This window comes from Canis lupus, chromosome 15, assembly GCF_011100685.1.
Source record: "Canis lupus familiaris isolate Mischka breed German Shepherd chromosome 15, alternate assembly UU_Cfam_GSD_1.0, whole genome shotgun sequence".
Classification (NCBI taxonomy): domain Eukaryota; kingdom Metazoa; phylum Chordata; class Mammalia; order Carnivora; family Canidae; genus Canis; species Canis lupus.
In genome coordinates this window covers 6220218-6234759 of record NC_049236.1, presented here as the reverse complement: position 1 = coordinate 6234759, position 14542 = coordinate 6220218, and the positions used below count along the sequence as shown (strand labels likewise).

Here is a 14542-nt window from a genome sequence, read left to right as displayed (position 1 = left end):
TTTAGTGCCTGTCTTTGGCCCAGGGCGTGATCCTGGGGTCCCAGGATCGAGTCCTGCATCGGGCTCCCTGCATGGAGCCTGCTTCTTCCTCTGCCTGTGTCTCTGCCTCTCTCTCTCTCCCTGTGTCTCTCATGAATAGATAAAAAAAAAAAAAAATACCTTCCATGTATTTTATAAGAAAAATGGTATGTACACTGAACTCTTTATGGTAGATATAATGGCAAAGAGGGGGAAAGTTACAGCCAATTCTGTACACTGTAAAGACTCTAGTTTTATTTTTTTTAAGATTTTTTTTTTTTTTAATTTTAATTTGAGAGAGAGCACGAGCAGGGGGAGGAGCAGAGGTAGAGGGAGAAGCAAACTCCTTGCTGAGCAGGGAGCCTGATGTGGGGCTCGATCCCCCGATCCTGGGATCATGACTTGAGAGGAAGGCTGACACTTAACTGACTGAGCCACCCAGGCCCCCAAAGACTCTATTTTTAAATTAAAAGTTGGGAAATAAGATTGAAAGTTATAAATATACTATGAGTATAACTGCCTTAAAATAACATAAATGAGGAAATTACTGGAAGAAAGTACAATAAAACACTAACAAGGTATTATGTATATTTTTCTTTCTGGTTTTTCAGTTATTATGGTTATACTATTTTTATGATTAAAAATATATTTTCTTATCTAAAGAAAACAACTAGGGAAATAATCACTAAATATGTAAGCTAATCTTCAAGGCAATACACTTTAAGTTTTAGCAGCATTGTTTTAGTAGTGTTCAAATTTTTGGTGTCTTGTAATACAATGATGTATTTCAAGCGGGGAAGTATAGTAGCTTAATTTTCAAAAAAGTTGACAGTTTTTTTAACTAGAGGTATTTGCATTTGTTCCATAGCGGAAGTGAAACGTGTAGGAGATACACTTCTGGGTATGGCCACACAGTGTGTCCAAGTGAAGAATGTAATAAAAACATCCCCTCAAACTCTCTCAAACCTGTGCCTAAAGATAAATGTTAAACTCGGAGGGATCAATAATATTCTTGTACCTCATCAAAGGTAAGATAAGCTAACCACTTAATTAAATTTTAGTTATATTTATATCTTAATTTTTCTGTATATTGCCATACCTAAGATCAGTATAAGAGACAATTTTGATGATTCTTACTATGAGAGATAAGTAAACATTTTAGTAAAAAAAAGTCTCAGGCAAGATTAAGAGGTTCCTTGTGAAAATCCCCTCTCACTTCCATTTTTATTTAGTATATGCCGAGAACCTCCTGCCTACCTAGAAAGTATTGAGAGCTTTATTTACTTCTCACTAAAGAGAGACCTCAGCTTGAAGGATTTTCTCATTTGATAGTCCTCTTCAACCCAGAGTTATGAGGCTACTCACCTAGCAAGTAAGGAAAGAAGGGATGGTCTTGAGTGGAGCATATGAATTAAGTAAATCAGTCATGTAAGCCATATGAACCCCGCCACAGTCAGTGGGATGACAGGTGTTCCTGTTAGATCACCTTCATGTCTAAGAGCTCTTATGAAGTGTGACATAATGACCTAGAAACAGGTGCTGGGGAAGAGGTTGTTTGGAGAATTGAACAACAGGCTTCCTTTAGTAGTTGAAGCAACTAGGGCTTTAAAAAGTTAAATATCTTGACCAGTATGCACTACAAATCAGCATTAGAATAAGGATCCACCCATGTGTGTTTGACACAAAAGCCCTTTTTTTCTCTTTTTCCATGCTGCCTCTACTTCCTGTTCTGTTAAATAGATGAGATTCATAAATGAGATGAATATAGTATTTTATCAACAAGGCTTTCAAAAACTGAGAGACACTCATTTGAGTCTTAAAGGGTATAGTTTTTAAAAATAAGATGAACAGCTAGCTGCTTAAAATAATATGTTCTCAAATTTATACTTTCGGCCAGAGGAGAGGGAGTAGTAGATTCCCATAATCCTTTTTAGTGTAAAGGTTAATGATTCTTTTTCTCATTGAAAGATTACATAGTTTAAATGTAAGTAGATTACAGAAAGATTGATACAAACTGGTGGATTAATATGAGGAAGTTTATCATTTTATGCCTGTTATGAAGAATATGCCTTAAGCACCACTGCTTAAAGCAGGAGATTGTTCTGAATAAGATATTTCATACACCCATTGTGATTGCTTTTACTTCATGGAGTTAGAAATTCAGAGACTAAAACGTAGTTCAGGCCTTTGAGGGAGGCTGTTAAGACCTCCTCTTCGCTATGTCAGCAGCTTGCAGTTGTGTTGCAGTAGTATAAACAGATAAATGCATAATGAAAAATGAATTATCTAACTCTTTTTAAAAATGTGTTTAAGACCTTCTGTGTTCCAGCAACCAGTGATCTTTTTGGGAGCAGACGTCACTCATCCACCAGCTGGTGATGGGAAGAAACCTTCTATTGCTGCTGTGAGTGTCATTAGGCAGGTTTACCTTGTCTAAAGTGTAGATGATCAACATTTTGATTTCAGCTTTTTGAATTTTAGTGATACTCTCTTTGAAACCAACTTTTATAAATATATAAATATCTAGAATCAACTTTCAGTATTCTTTGGATTTTTGAGAAAAATGATCATTCTCTGGTTTGGGGACTACAGTTACATATATATTTATAAAATGAGGCTTATTAATTGTATTACTCAAATCTTTTGTTTCCTACTTTATCTATTTGACCTCTCTATGATTATACATTTTCAGCTAGTTTTTGTTCCAAGAGTTTATGTATTTCAGTAGTGTCTTTGTTATAGAAAGATGCATTACATAAGAGCTTGGTAGATTGCATTTTTTCGGTGTAAAATATCTTCTACCTTTGTCCAATCTAATATTTTCTCACCTGAATTCTTTGTTTTAATACTGCCATTCCTACATTTAACATTTGCCTTTTATGTTTTTGCCCACCTTTATATTTTTTTTTCCACCTTTATATTTGATAAAGTTTCCTTGTCAGTTCTTTTAAGTATATTTCTCTTTTTTTAAGATTTAATTTATTTGAGAGAGAGCTAGCACGAGCAGGGGCTGGGAACAGAGGAAGAGGAAGGAGGGAGGGGGAAAGAATCTAAAGCAGACTCTGCACTGAGTGTGGAGCCCATCAGTGGACTCTGTCTCGTGACCCCAAAATTGTGACCTGAGCAGAAACCCAAGAGTCAGCCACTTAGTGAACTGAGCTACCCAGGCAGGCGCCCCTAAGTGTATTTGTTACAAACTTCAGAAAGCCAGATAATTTTTTACCCCACTTTTTTTTTAAGATTTATTAGATAATCTCTACACCTAATGTGGCTTCTAAACTTATGACCTTGAGATCAAGAGTCACACACTCTACCATCTGTCAGTCAGGCACCCCAGAAAACAATTTTTAACCCTGTAGTGGGGTCTTTTAGTCTATTCTTCCCTGGGAAATATTGATTTTTTTATTATTCTCAAAATGAACTCAAAATAAACTTTTATTGCTCTCAAAATAAATAATAAGGTTGTAGTAAACTACAAATTTAGATGAAATCCATGTATTTTTCTTCCATTTTTTATTGTGGAATAATTCATGTTAATGTAGTTTTGATTGTCTTAATTTCTATTTTTCTTTACTTTCTCCAACCTAGGTTGTAGGTAGTATGGATGCCCACCCAAGCAGATACTGTGCCACAGTAAGAGTTCAGAGACCCCGACAGGAGATCATCCAGGACTTGGCCTCCATGGTTCGAGAACTTCTCATTCAGTTTTATAAGTCAACTCGGTTCAAACCTACTCGTATCATCTTTTATCGGGATGGTGTTTCAGAGGGACAGTTTAGGCAGGTTGGTTGCCTTGGACCTCATCATGGCTTGGTTAAATCACATACTGTGCTTATAATGTGTGTCTAGTGCTGAAGTTAGAAGTTGTAATTAGGCTGAGAATTCCTAAAGTCAAAATTTGATACTGCTTAGATTTTCTCTTCTAAAATGTTTGCTGTAGAGTTAATAGCCCTTGATTGCTAAGATCATGCTCTGATAATAGTTAAAATGGAATAGAGAAGTATATTTAGCTATAAAGTGGTAAGATTAAGAAGTCCTGAAACTAAATCATGATCTTACTTTGAAGTATGTATAAGAGGACAGCTGACTATATCAAATCTTTCCATTTCATCTTCTCTAGGTATTATATTATGAACTACTAGCAATTCGAGAAGCCTGCATCAGTTTGGAGAAAGACTATCAACCTGGAATAACCTACATTGTAGTTCAGAAGAGACATCACACTCGATTATTTTGTGCTGATAGGACAGAAAGGGTAATCTTACATCTGTTGTAATACTATTATAAAACAAGCTTATCTCACACAGTTCATAGAGCACTGAACAAAGACTCTCTGCCAACATCAGAGGTTCCAGTATATAGTAGCCGGTCTCAGCATAGCAGATTTTGAGTAAAGAAGCATCAAAATAGGGTGTTACCAAAAAAAAAAAAAAAAAAAAAAATAGGGTGTTACTCTTTAACTTCCTAGATTTTCTCTTAACACTCCAGGTATTCAAAATCCCCTTAGTGCTTTTTTGTTATTGTGAAGAAACTCATTGTTTTAAAATTGTTCTTTCTAATCCTATATGTCTTAAATGATCAGAGGGGGGAAGGTGCATTTATTTTTTAAAATATCCTGTAAAAATTAGTTCTTATAAAAGCTAGGGACTTGGGGCACCTGGATGGCTCGGTGGTTGAGCATCTGCCTTTGGCTCAGGGCATGATCCTGGAGTCCTGGGATCAAGTCACACATTGGGCTCCCTGCATGGAGCCTGCTTCTCCCTCTGCCTGTGTCTCTGCCTCTCTCTCTCTGTGTGTGTCTCTCATGAATAAATAAAATCTTTTAAAAAACAACAACTAGGGACTTTGTAGAGTGATTAGTAGAAATTCATGCAAACCAACTTTTAAATGTTTCCCTTAAAATTCACAAAATTTTTTTTTAAGATTTCTTTATTTTGGGGGCACCTGGTGTTTCAGCTACTTGGGCATCTGTCTTCGGCTCAGGTCATGATCCCAGATTCCTGGGATCGAGCCCCACATCTGGTTCCTTGCTTGGCGGGGAGCCTGCTTCTCCCTTTCCCTCTGCTGCTCTACCTGCTTGTGCTCTCTCTCTCCCCGTCAAATAAATAAGTGAAATTTAAAAAAAAAGATTTCTTTATTTTTAAGTAATATCTACACCCAGTGTGGGGCTCAAACTCACTACACTGAGATCAAGAGTCACATGCTCTACCGACTGAGCCAGCCAGGCATCCCTCACAGAATTATTTTTTATATTTTGTAGTATGACTGTGTATTTTTATAATTAGAAATGAAGGAATAAATGCCTGGGAAAATCTTTTTCTCTGCATGCAGCATAAGCAAGTATAACAGTCTTGCTGTCATTTTCTATGCTTGGCTCCCATTTTTCAAACCTTGGAGCAGAGAAATCTGAGGACTGCAAGTGTTGGTGTCTCCTTGGGTAAAGGGTTCAACAGAAAAGACTGAAGGAGAGAGGATTATATCTTGGCTTTGGTATATGTTTAGTCTTTGGTTACACTGTCCATGTAACTTTGGGCAAATAACTTAACATCTCTGCTCATTTCATTCCCAACAAGGTTTGAGTGATACTAATATTTTCTTTATTGGGTTGTTAAGAGGATTAAGTAAATTAAAATATGTAATGTACTCAGAACAGTGCTTGGCACATACTAAGCGCTCAATAAAGTTTGGCTAGCAGTTGTAGAGTAGTGGTGATGGTAGTCATAATAAAGGAAAAGAAAAATAAAAGAAATAATAGCAAAAATAATAGACATGTTCTAGGCATGTGTCATAAATTTAACTCATTTAATCCTCACCACACCATGAAGTATTTATTTACTGTTATTATCATCATTTTCCGCAGGAGGAAACTGGGGCATGTGAGGTTAAACAGCAAGGTTATAAAGCTAGTAATTGGTAGAGATAGGACTCAGGTCAGGCAGTCTGGCTCCAGAGTACTCAGAATCACATACCACCTCTCTAATAGTAGTGAGACCTTTGACCCCCAAAATACTACGTACATTTTTGTACCTAGAAAACCAAATGTGTCTTCAAACATAGAATTAGGAAAACTGAAATTAGATTTAATGATTACTAGCATTTGATGTTTAGTCTTGCTATTCCTTCATTTTGTCTGCTTTTCCTAAACCTTTGTTCTAAATACTACTACTACTAATAGATGAGGAATCGGAGACATAGAGGGGTAAAGAATTATGCCCTCGATAGTATAACTAGAAATTGGTGGAGCTGTGATATGAACTCATCCTCCTACTTCTCTAAGAGTAAAACTTTTTTATGTGTTAATTTGGTTTATGTGTTAAGAATAAACATAAATTAGTTGATTATGAACTATTTGTTTTGTGCTTGTGAAGGCTAGCTGGTATACACAGCTATAACTCAAGCCATTACCTGATAGTCCCTCATATGCAGAAAGAATACCTGAATAGTAAAATAGTTTCTAATTTGTTAGCCTTATAAATCTAGACTTAGAGATACTGTTTTTAAACATGTTTAGAGATAGGGAAGTACAGGTGAGTATACATACGCATGTTAAAGTGTTTTATTAGAAGCCTTTCGTTATCAGAAATTTTGAACCATTTCATTCATATTCACATCATAGCTGTGCAAGGTGCTGTATTCCTTACAAGATGTCAAAACTGCTACTATGAAATAAAAGGAATAGGGTTTGACTCCCAGTTCTGTGTTTGCAGTTCAGCAAATTATCTCATATTCCTGAGCCCAAGCTTCCCAAACATGTGGGAATAATACCTAACCCACAGGATTTTTAGGATTGGAAATAATGTACATTAAGTGCCTGGCCCGTGAATCATTAACGAATGGTAACTACGTTTGATGTTATTGTCAGCATTCTTTCTCTCTGAAAATACAGTGTTCTCCAAGGATAATGCTAGTTTTCAAAAATTACACATTCAAGAGCACTTGCTGTTCCCAGGTACCGTAAATTTAAGCAGTTAAAGTAATTTTAAAAAAAAAATTTTTTAAGCATTCCACTCCTATTGGGATCACCTACTAGCTAAGCACCAGTAGATACTAGTAACTCTGTTGTTTAGCAACTTCCACTTCAGCAACATGTAGAATAGGAACCAGGACTAGCCTAAGGTCTGCTATTAATGCCTGCTCAAGTAATATTTGAAGCTGAAAGTAGTGAAACCCAAGGTCAGGCTATATATTTATATATTTTTAAAAGTGCTTTCAGATATGTTCTTTACCTTTGTCCTGTTTGTTTAAACTTTGACCAAACAAATCTAGGTTGGAAGAAGTGGCAATATCCCAGCTGGAACAACAGTCGATACGGATATCACACACCCGTATGAGTTTGATTTTTACCTCTGTAGCCATGCTGGAATACAGGTAAGCCTACTCTTTGGGTAATATTCTAATTCAGGAAGTACCATTCTTATGTGTATTTTCTTAAATCTCAGAGAAAGGAGAAAGAAACACTGTTCTCTGCACTCCAAATTGTTTCCACATGAAATAAGGTGAAACTTACAGCAAATAAATCTCTTATTCTTTACCTAGAGTAAGGCACTTTTTTTTTTATGACAATACCAGAATATAAGTAGTCTAATAGAATGAATTTCCCCAAAACTTCAAAAAAATTTAATACACCTGATTCTTCCTTTGACATTTGCTTCTTTTGATAATACTTCACAGAAAATTTTGGCATTTACTGGCAGATATTGAGCATGCCAAAGAGTTTCACTGTAGATTTACAGCTTAAAGTTTCAGTTAAGTAATTTTAAGAGTCTTAGTCTTTTCATAAAACCATTTTGTTAATTTGTTAGCTTTGTTACTTAGTAGAGAACATAAGCTTTAATTCAGTGCTTCTCGAACTTTACAACAGCACAGTAAATCCTCCTTCCTCAGCTGTCTGAGAGAATGTAGCCCAAAGCTATTTTAGCTTACTTGCCATTGATTAAAACAAATTGTAGGTAGATGTACTGTACTGAACAGCTGTCTCTTAAGGCTTTGTATGTCGTACATACACTAAGCTCCCTTCCACTCTTATAGCTTTAAAATTATTATCCCACTCATTTATCTGTGTCTTAATATCTGCTCCTCTTCACAAGCAGTGTTGTACCTTTTCACTATGGGTAGTAACAGTCAGTTAGCAAAACAAAAAAAAAGTACCTTCCAGAGATAAAATCTATAAAATTGGAGCACGTATTTTTAACTCAGTGTTTCTATCCATATATCCCACAGAACACTACTGCCCTGCCTTCTCAATAAATATTATAGAGAAGAAAAAAGATACTCTGTTCAGATGAATTCTGGAAATGTTGGTTAGACAGCTTTCCCTCTACAATTTTTGGATGCCACTGATATGCAAGTGTTCATTATAAGTCTTTAACGACAGGGTTGTTTCCACAGTCTATTTAACCAGAAATTTTAGGGATGCCCAGGTGGCTCAGCGGTTGAGCATCTGCCTTCTGCGCAGGGCATGATCCTGGGATCTGGGATCGAGTCCCACATTGGGCTCCTTGCGTGGAGCCTGCTTCTCCCTCTGCCTGTGTCTCTGTCTCTGTGTCGCTCATGAATAAATAAATAAAATCTTTAAAAAAAAAAAAAGAAAGAAATTGCTTTAGTCAGCAAATAACGAGGAATAGTTCACAAGGACTAAAGATTGGTTTTTAAACATCTTCCCAGCTTTATTAAAAATTTCAAAATTCTCAGAGATCAAAAACAGGACCCTTATTTTTTACAAGCTAGAATTAAAAGTCCAATTGTTTCTAACCAGTATAGGAGATTATTTTTTTCATATTGTTATTTTTATCAGTAATTGACAGATCCTTCAACATTTTAGCCAAATTCCGTAGCTTCTTGATATTTTTATTGGTTTTATTGGTGTTGTTTTCTCTCTTACCCGTTTTATTTTATGGTAAAATTACACTCAAACTTATTTATTTATTTATTTTTAAGATTTTATTTATTTATTCATTAGAGACACACAGAGAGGCAGACACACAAGCAGAGGGAGAAGCAGGTTCTATGCAGGGAGCCCCATGTGGGACTCGATCCCAGACTCTAGGATCACGCCCTGGGCCAAAGGCAGGGGCCAAACCATTGAGCTACCCAGGGATCCCCCCACTCAAATTTAAAACATAAATTTACAAATCAAGGGGCAGCCCCGGTGGCCCAGCAGTTTAGTGCTGCCTGCAGCCCAGGGTGTGATCCTGGAGACCCAGGATCGAGTCCCACATCGGGCTTCCTGCATGGAGCCTGCTTCTCCCTCTGCCTGTGTCTCTGCCTCTCTCTTCGCTCTCTCTGAATGAATAAATAAATCTTTAAAAAAAATTTTTTTACAAATCAAGTCAAAGCTTGCTACTCCCTTCCACCCTTCACCTGCCTGGGACAAGCTAGACCTTTGGTCCTGGTAGCTTTGAATAGAGGGTAGAGACCATAGCCTGACTCTGAGATACCTCTTTCCCCTCCTTCTTCTTGGACTCTAACTCATCTGGTATTCCTGACTGTCAGCCTGCTAGTAGGAGCTGACACAAGTCTTTCTGTAGTCTATTCTCATTCTTTCTGATGCTACAGCCTCAGGGTTGAGGTTCATTCCTTTAGGCTCCCAAAACTCTTTCTAGGAATTCTCACCTTTGAAGTTGGCAGAGTGGGCCTGTGGGCTCTAAACTCAGGAAATGTCCAACTGGGGTATGAGATGCTAGTCTCCCTTTCCAGCAGGCTCTTAGTTTTTTGTTTTTATTTATTTATTTTTTAAGATTTTATTTATCCATTCATGAGAGACACAGAGAGAGATTGAGAGAGAGAGACTGAGAGAGAGAGAGAGAGAGAGAGGCAAGCAGAGACACAGGCAGAGGGAGAAGCAGGCTCCACACAAGGAGCCCAATGTGGAACCCGATCCCAGGTCTCCAGGATCACACCCTAGGCTGAAGGCGGCACTAAACCGCTGAGCCACCCAAGCTGCCCAGCTTTTTGTTTGGGCATCAGCCTTCAGCCCAGGGCGTAAACCTAGAGACCCAGGATCAAGTCCTGCATCGGGCTCCCTGCAAGGGGCCTGCTTCCCCCTCTGCCTGTGTCTCTCTCTCTCTGTGTCTTATGAATAAATAAATAAAATATTTAAAAAAAAAAAACATACCCTAAAGGCACTCACCTGAAATTTAAAGAGACAAATAGCATTAAAGATAGAGAGCAATTGCTCTGCATCACTTGCCATCAGGGAAATACAAATCAAAACTACAATGAGATACCACCTCACACCAGTGAGAATGGGGAAAATTAACAAGGCAGGAAACAACAAATGTTGGAGAGGATGCGGAGAAAAGGGAACCCTCTTACACTGTTGGTGGGAATGTGAACTGGTGCAGCCACTCTGGAAAACTGTGTGGAGGTTCCTCAAACAGTTAAAAATATACCTGCCCTACGACCCAGCAATTGCACTGTTGGGGATTTACCCCAAAGATACAAATGCAATGAAACGCCGGGACACCTGCACCCCGATGTTTCTAGCAGCAATGGCCACTATAGCCAAACTGTGGAAGGAGCCTCGGTGTCCAACGAAAGATGAATGGATAAAGAAGATGTGGTTTATGTATACAATGGAATGTTACTCAGCTATTAGAAATGACAAATACCCACCATTTGCTTCAACGTGGATGGAACTGGAGGGTATTATGCTGAGTGAAGTAAGTCAGTCGGAGAAGGACAAACATTATATGTTCTCATTCATTTGGGGAATATAAATAATAGTGAAAGGGAAAATAAGGGAAGGGAGAAGAAATGTGTGGGAAATATCAGAAAGGGAGACAGAACGTAAAGACTGCTAACTCTGGGAAACGAACTAGGGGTGGTAGAAGGGGAGGAGGGCAGGGGGTGGGAGTGAATGGGTGACGGGCACTGGGGGTTATTCTGTATGTTAGTAAATTGAACACCAATAAAAAATAAATAAATAAATAAATAAATAAATAAATAAATAAATAAATAAATATAAAGGTAGAGAGCAATTGAAAGTTCGCATTTTGCCGATAAGAGTATAAATTAACATTTTTAAAAAACTGTCTGACATTATCCACTAAAATTAAATATATGTGTGCTCTGTGACCCAGGATCTCTACTCCAGGATAGCCAACAGAAATGTGTATCTGTGTTTACCAAAAGATAGTACATTAATGTTTATGGTAGCACTGGTCATTGTCAAAAACTACAAACGGTTCAAATGCCAATCATCAATAGATTGGATAAATAGTGTATATTTATATAACAGTATTCTACAACAAAGAGAATGATGCAACAATGTGGATGGATTTCACAAACACAGTGTCAAACCAAGGAAGTCAGACCCAAAGGGCACATAACCTATGATGCTATTTATTATAAAGTTTAAAAGCAGACCTAATCCTTAATGTTATCTATGTTGTGAAAAGTCTGGCTACTAAGAGCAGGGTAGGTTGGGTGTGATGACCAGGAAAGGGGCACCAGGGAGCTTTATGGTTGCAGTTAATGTTCAATTTCTTGATTTTGCTGCTAGTTTCATAGGTATTTTCACTTTGTGAACAGTCCTCATTCTGTACTTATGATCCATGGGCTGTTCTATGTATATTTATACTTTTATAAAACGTTTACATTAAGAACAGAAAAGACTACCCTTGGCTCTTTTCTCTTTTTTTTACAGCAGCATGCCACTGTTTTTTCTTCAGCTCTGTAACGTGATACTGTTGTCATTCACTCATTGAACCATCTGCCATTTGACTTCCACACTCATTTCTCTCCTTTTATCTTGCCTTTCCATTTGTTCTTGGTTTGGTTTAAATGTTTAAGTTCCAATAATATGTATGACTCACCCGCCACTCTATCTAAGCAACTCCTCAGCCCTGTGGAATTTACCTTCCCACTCTCGGACCCTTCTCATCTGCACTTCCCCCTGCTTAATTCCAGCTCTCATTATTACCCTCCTGTACAATTGCGGAATGAGGGATGACTGGGTTGCTCAGCGGTTGAGCTACTGCCTTTGGCTCAAGGTCTGATCCCAGAGTCCCAGGATCGAATCCCACATCGGGCTCCCCACATGGAGCCTGCTTCTCCCTCTGCCTGTGTCTCTGCCTCTCTCTGTGTGTCTCGTGATTAATAAACAGAATCTTTAAAAAAAAAAAATAGTTGCAGAATGATCTGAATTGTCCTCATCTAATCTGTTCTCCTTTAGGTTAATTAAAACATAGGTAAGACCCTGTCATTCATCTACTTCATGCTTCATAGCCATTGAAGGTAAAGTCTCATCCTCTTAGGACAACATATAGACTCAATTCCTAATGTCTGCATCCTATTCCCTTCAATTCTGCTACACCCTCAGTCTATCTTGCTTTTTTCTCCCACTCTTTCCTCCTCCTCCTCCTTCACTCTCTGTTTCTCTTCCTCTCTCTGTTTCCTCCCTTTCACACCTACAAACACATGTAAACACACCTTGAGTGCAGACACTCAACTGTTTTTAGGTAGTTCTCATAACTCTTCTCCTGCCCTTGTTGCTCTCTTACCTTAATTATTCCTTCCCTAACTTACTCTGGTTCATCCTCTAAGACCCATCTTGGGTATCATGTCTTCCCAGAGCCTTTCTTCCAGAGCCTTTCTTATACCCTTTCCCAAGACAAATGCCCATCTTCTGCACTGCCTGAGCACCGTATGCATACCTCTTTGTTGCATTCATTAGACAGCATTTAACCAGTTTCTCTCCCCCTTCCCATAGTCTGTAAGGTCCCAAAAGGCAGAGGCTATTCATCCATTCAATCAACAGATGGTTTATGTCTATCTCCTAGAAGATAGGTGTTGATACCATGTATAGAGTGAACAAATAAATACAATCCCTTCCTCTTATAGTTTATTGGGAGACAGCATATACTAGGTAATCTCACAAGTACATACTTATAAATTGGGATAAGCCCAATAAAAGGAAAAATAAGGATAGGAAGAGAGATTTTAGTGGGGACCTGATTTAGATTGGGAGATCACAAAAAGCTTTGAGAAATGACATTTAAGGTAAGATCTAGAGGAGTAAGTTGGAGTTAACCAAGCCAAAAAAGGGGTAGGGGGATCCTGACAGGCACGTACAGGCTCTTTGGTGGAAAAAAAACATTATGCATTGAAGGGATCAAATGGAAAATATGACCACAGCATGGAGGTGTGTTAGAGAGACCAGCCTGGGCTGGATGTATGGCCTTGTGGGGCAGAGATAGGGACCTGGATTTTAGTCAAAGTGCATTGGGAAGCCATTAAAAGGCTTTAAGCTGGATGTTAATGTTATTAGGGATGTGTGTGTGTGTGTGTGTTAATTCCCTCTACTGATGTACAAATTCTACTGAGGAATAAAACTAGGAATCTGTTAACATAGTTCAGGCAAAAGACGATTGTGATTGGGACAAGAACAGTGATAGAGAACCGAATGAAGCACTTAGGTAAGGTTTCTGCTCTCTCTTCCCTGTGCCTGAAATGCACTTCCCCCATCTCACAAGCCCTCCTTTGTCATTCAGAGCTCACATCTATGTCTCCTCCTCATTTATTACTGCTTGCCTGGCACCCGATACGGGACACGGCATATAGTGAGTGTTCAGTAAATAGTGAATGTGTGAATGTACAATCTAAATGCCTTATAAGGGCAGCCCTGGTGGCGCAGCAGTTTAGCGCCTCCTGAACCCCGGGGTGTGATCCTGGAGACCCGGGATCGAGTCCCACGTCGGGCTCCCTGCATGGAGCCTGCTTCTCCCTCTGCCTGTGTTTCTGCCTCTCTCTCTCTCTCTCTCTCTCTCTGAATAAATAAATAAATCTTTAAAAAATTTAAAAAAAAATAGGGATCCCTGGGTGGCGCAGCGGTTTGGCGCCTGACTTTGGCCCAGGCACGATCCTGGAGACCTGGGATCGAATCCCACGTCGGGCTCCCGGTGCATGGAGCCTGCTTCTCCCTCTGCCTGTGTCTCTGCCTCTCTCTCTCTCTCTCTCTGTGTGTGTGTGTGTGACTATCATAAATAAATAAAAATTTAAAAAAAATAAAATCTTTAAAAAAAATAAAAAATAAATGCCTTATAAGCATATAATTTGGGGGGGATAAGATTTGGTAATAATTTGAATTTTATCCCCAGAATTTTGCACAGTATCTGACAAATAATGCTCAAATATTTGCTAAAGTATTGGCTCATCTTTCTCCTTTTCTCCTTTGCCATTGCGGTTTCCTTGCTTCACACTTTCGTCATCTCATGTTCGAGCTAACGCAGTAGCCTCCTGGCTATTCCCTTGCTTTCGGTATCTTCCTGCCTCTTCTGAGCCAGCCTCCATGTTATTACTGTAACTTTCTAAAACTCCAATCTCATCACACCTGAAGTCTCTCCTGTTAAAAACTGTAGGACTTTCCGTGCTGTTTATAGGTCAAAGTCCAGATTCCTGGGCATGTCATTCAGTCTGATTCCAAACTTCGACACTTCATCTTGTTTCCTTCATGTCCCATGCTCTGCTCGTCCTGGTTAATTAGCGATTCCTCACGTATACAATGAAATGTTACGCTCCGTGT

The 14542-nt window shown here is 38.6% G+C and overlaps 1 protein-coding gene across 5 annotated transcripts in view; it reads left to right on the top strand.

Moving 5' to 3' along the window:
• AGO3 (argonaute RISC catalytic component 3) overlaps positions 1-14542 on the top strand; it is a 120056-nt gene that overhangs the window by 90473 nt on the left and 15041 nt on the right. For all 5 annotated transcript variants that reach the window (XM_038557915.1, XM_038557916.1, XM_038557919.1 and 2 more), the window contains 5 exons: positions 887-1046; positions 2332-2422; positions 3607-3801; positions 4139-4273; positions 7285-7386. In XM_038557915.1, the coding sequence (XP_038413843.1) occupies positions 887-1046; positions 2332-2422; positions 3607-3801; positions 4139-4273; positions 7285-7386 (683 nt within the window). The remainder of the gene's footprint in view (positions 1-886; positions 1047-2331; positions 2423-3606; positions 3802-4138; positions 4274-7284; positions 7387-14542) is intronic.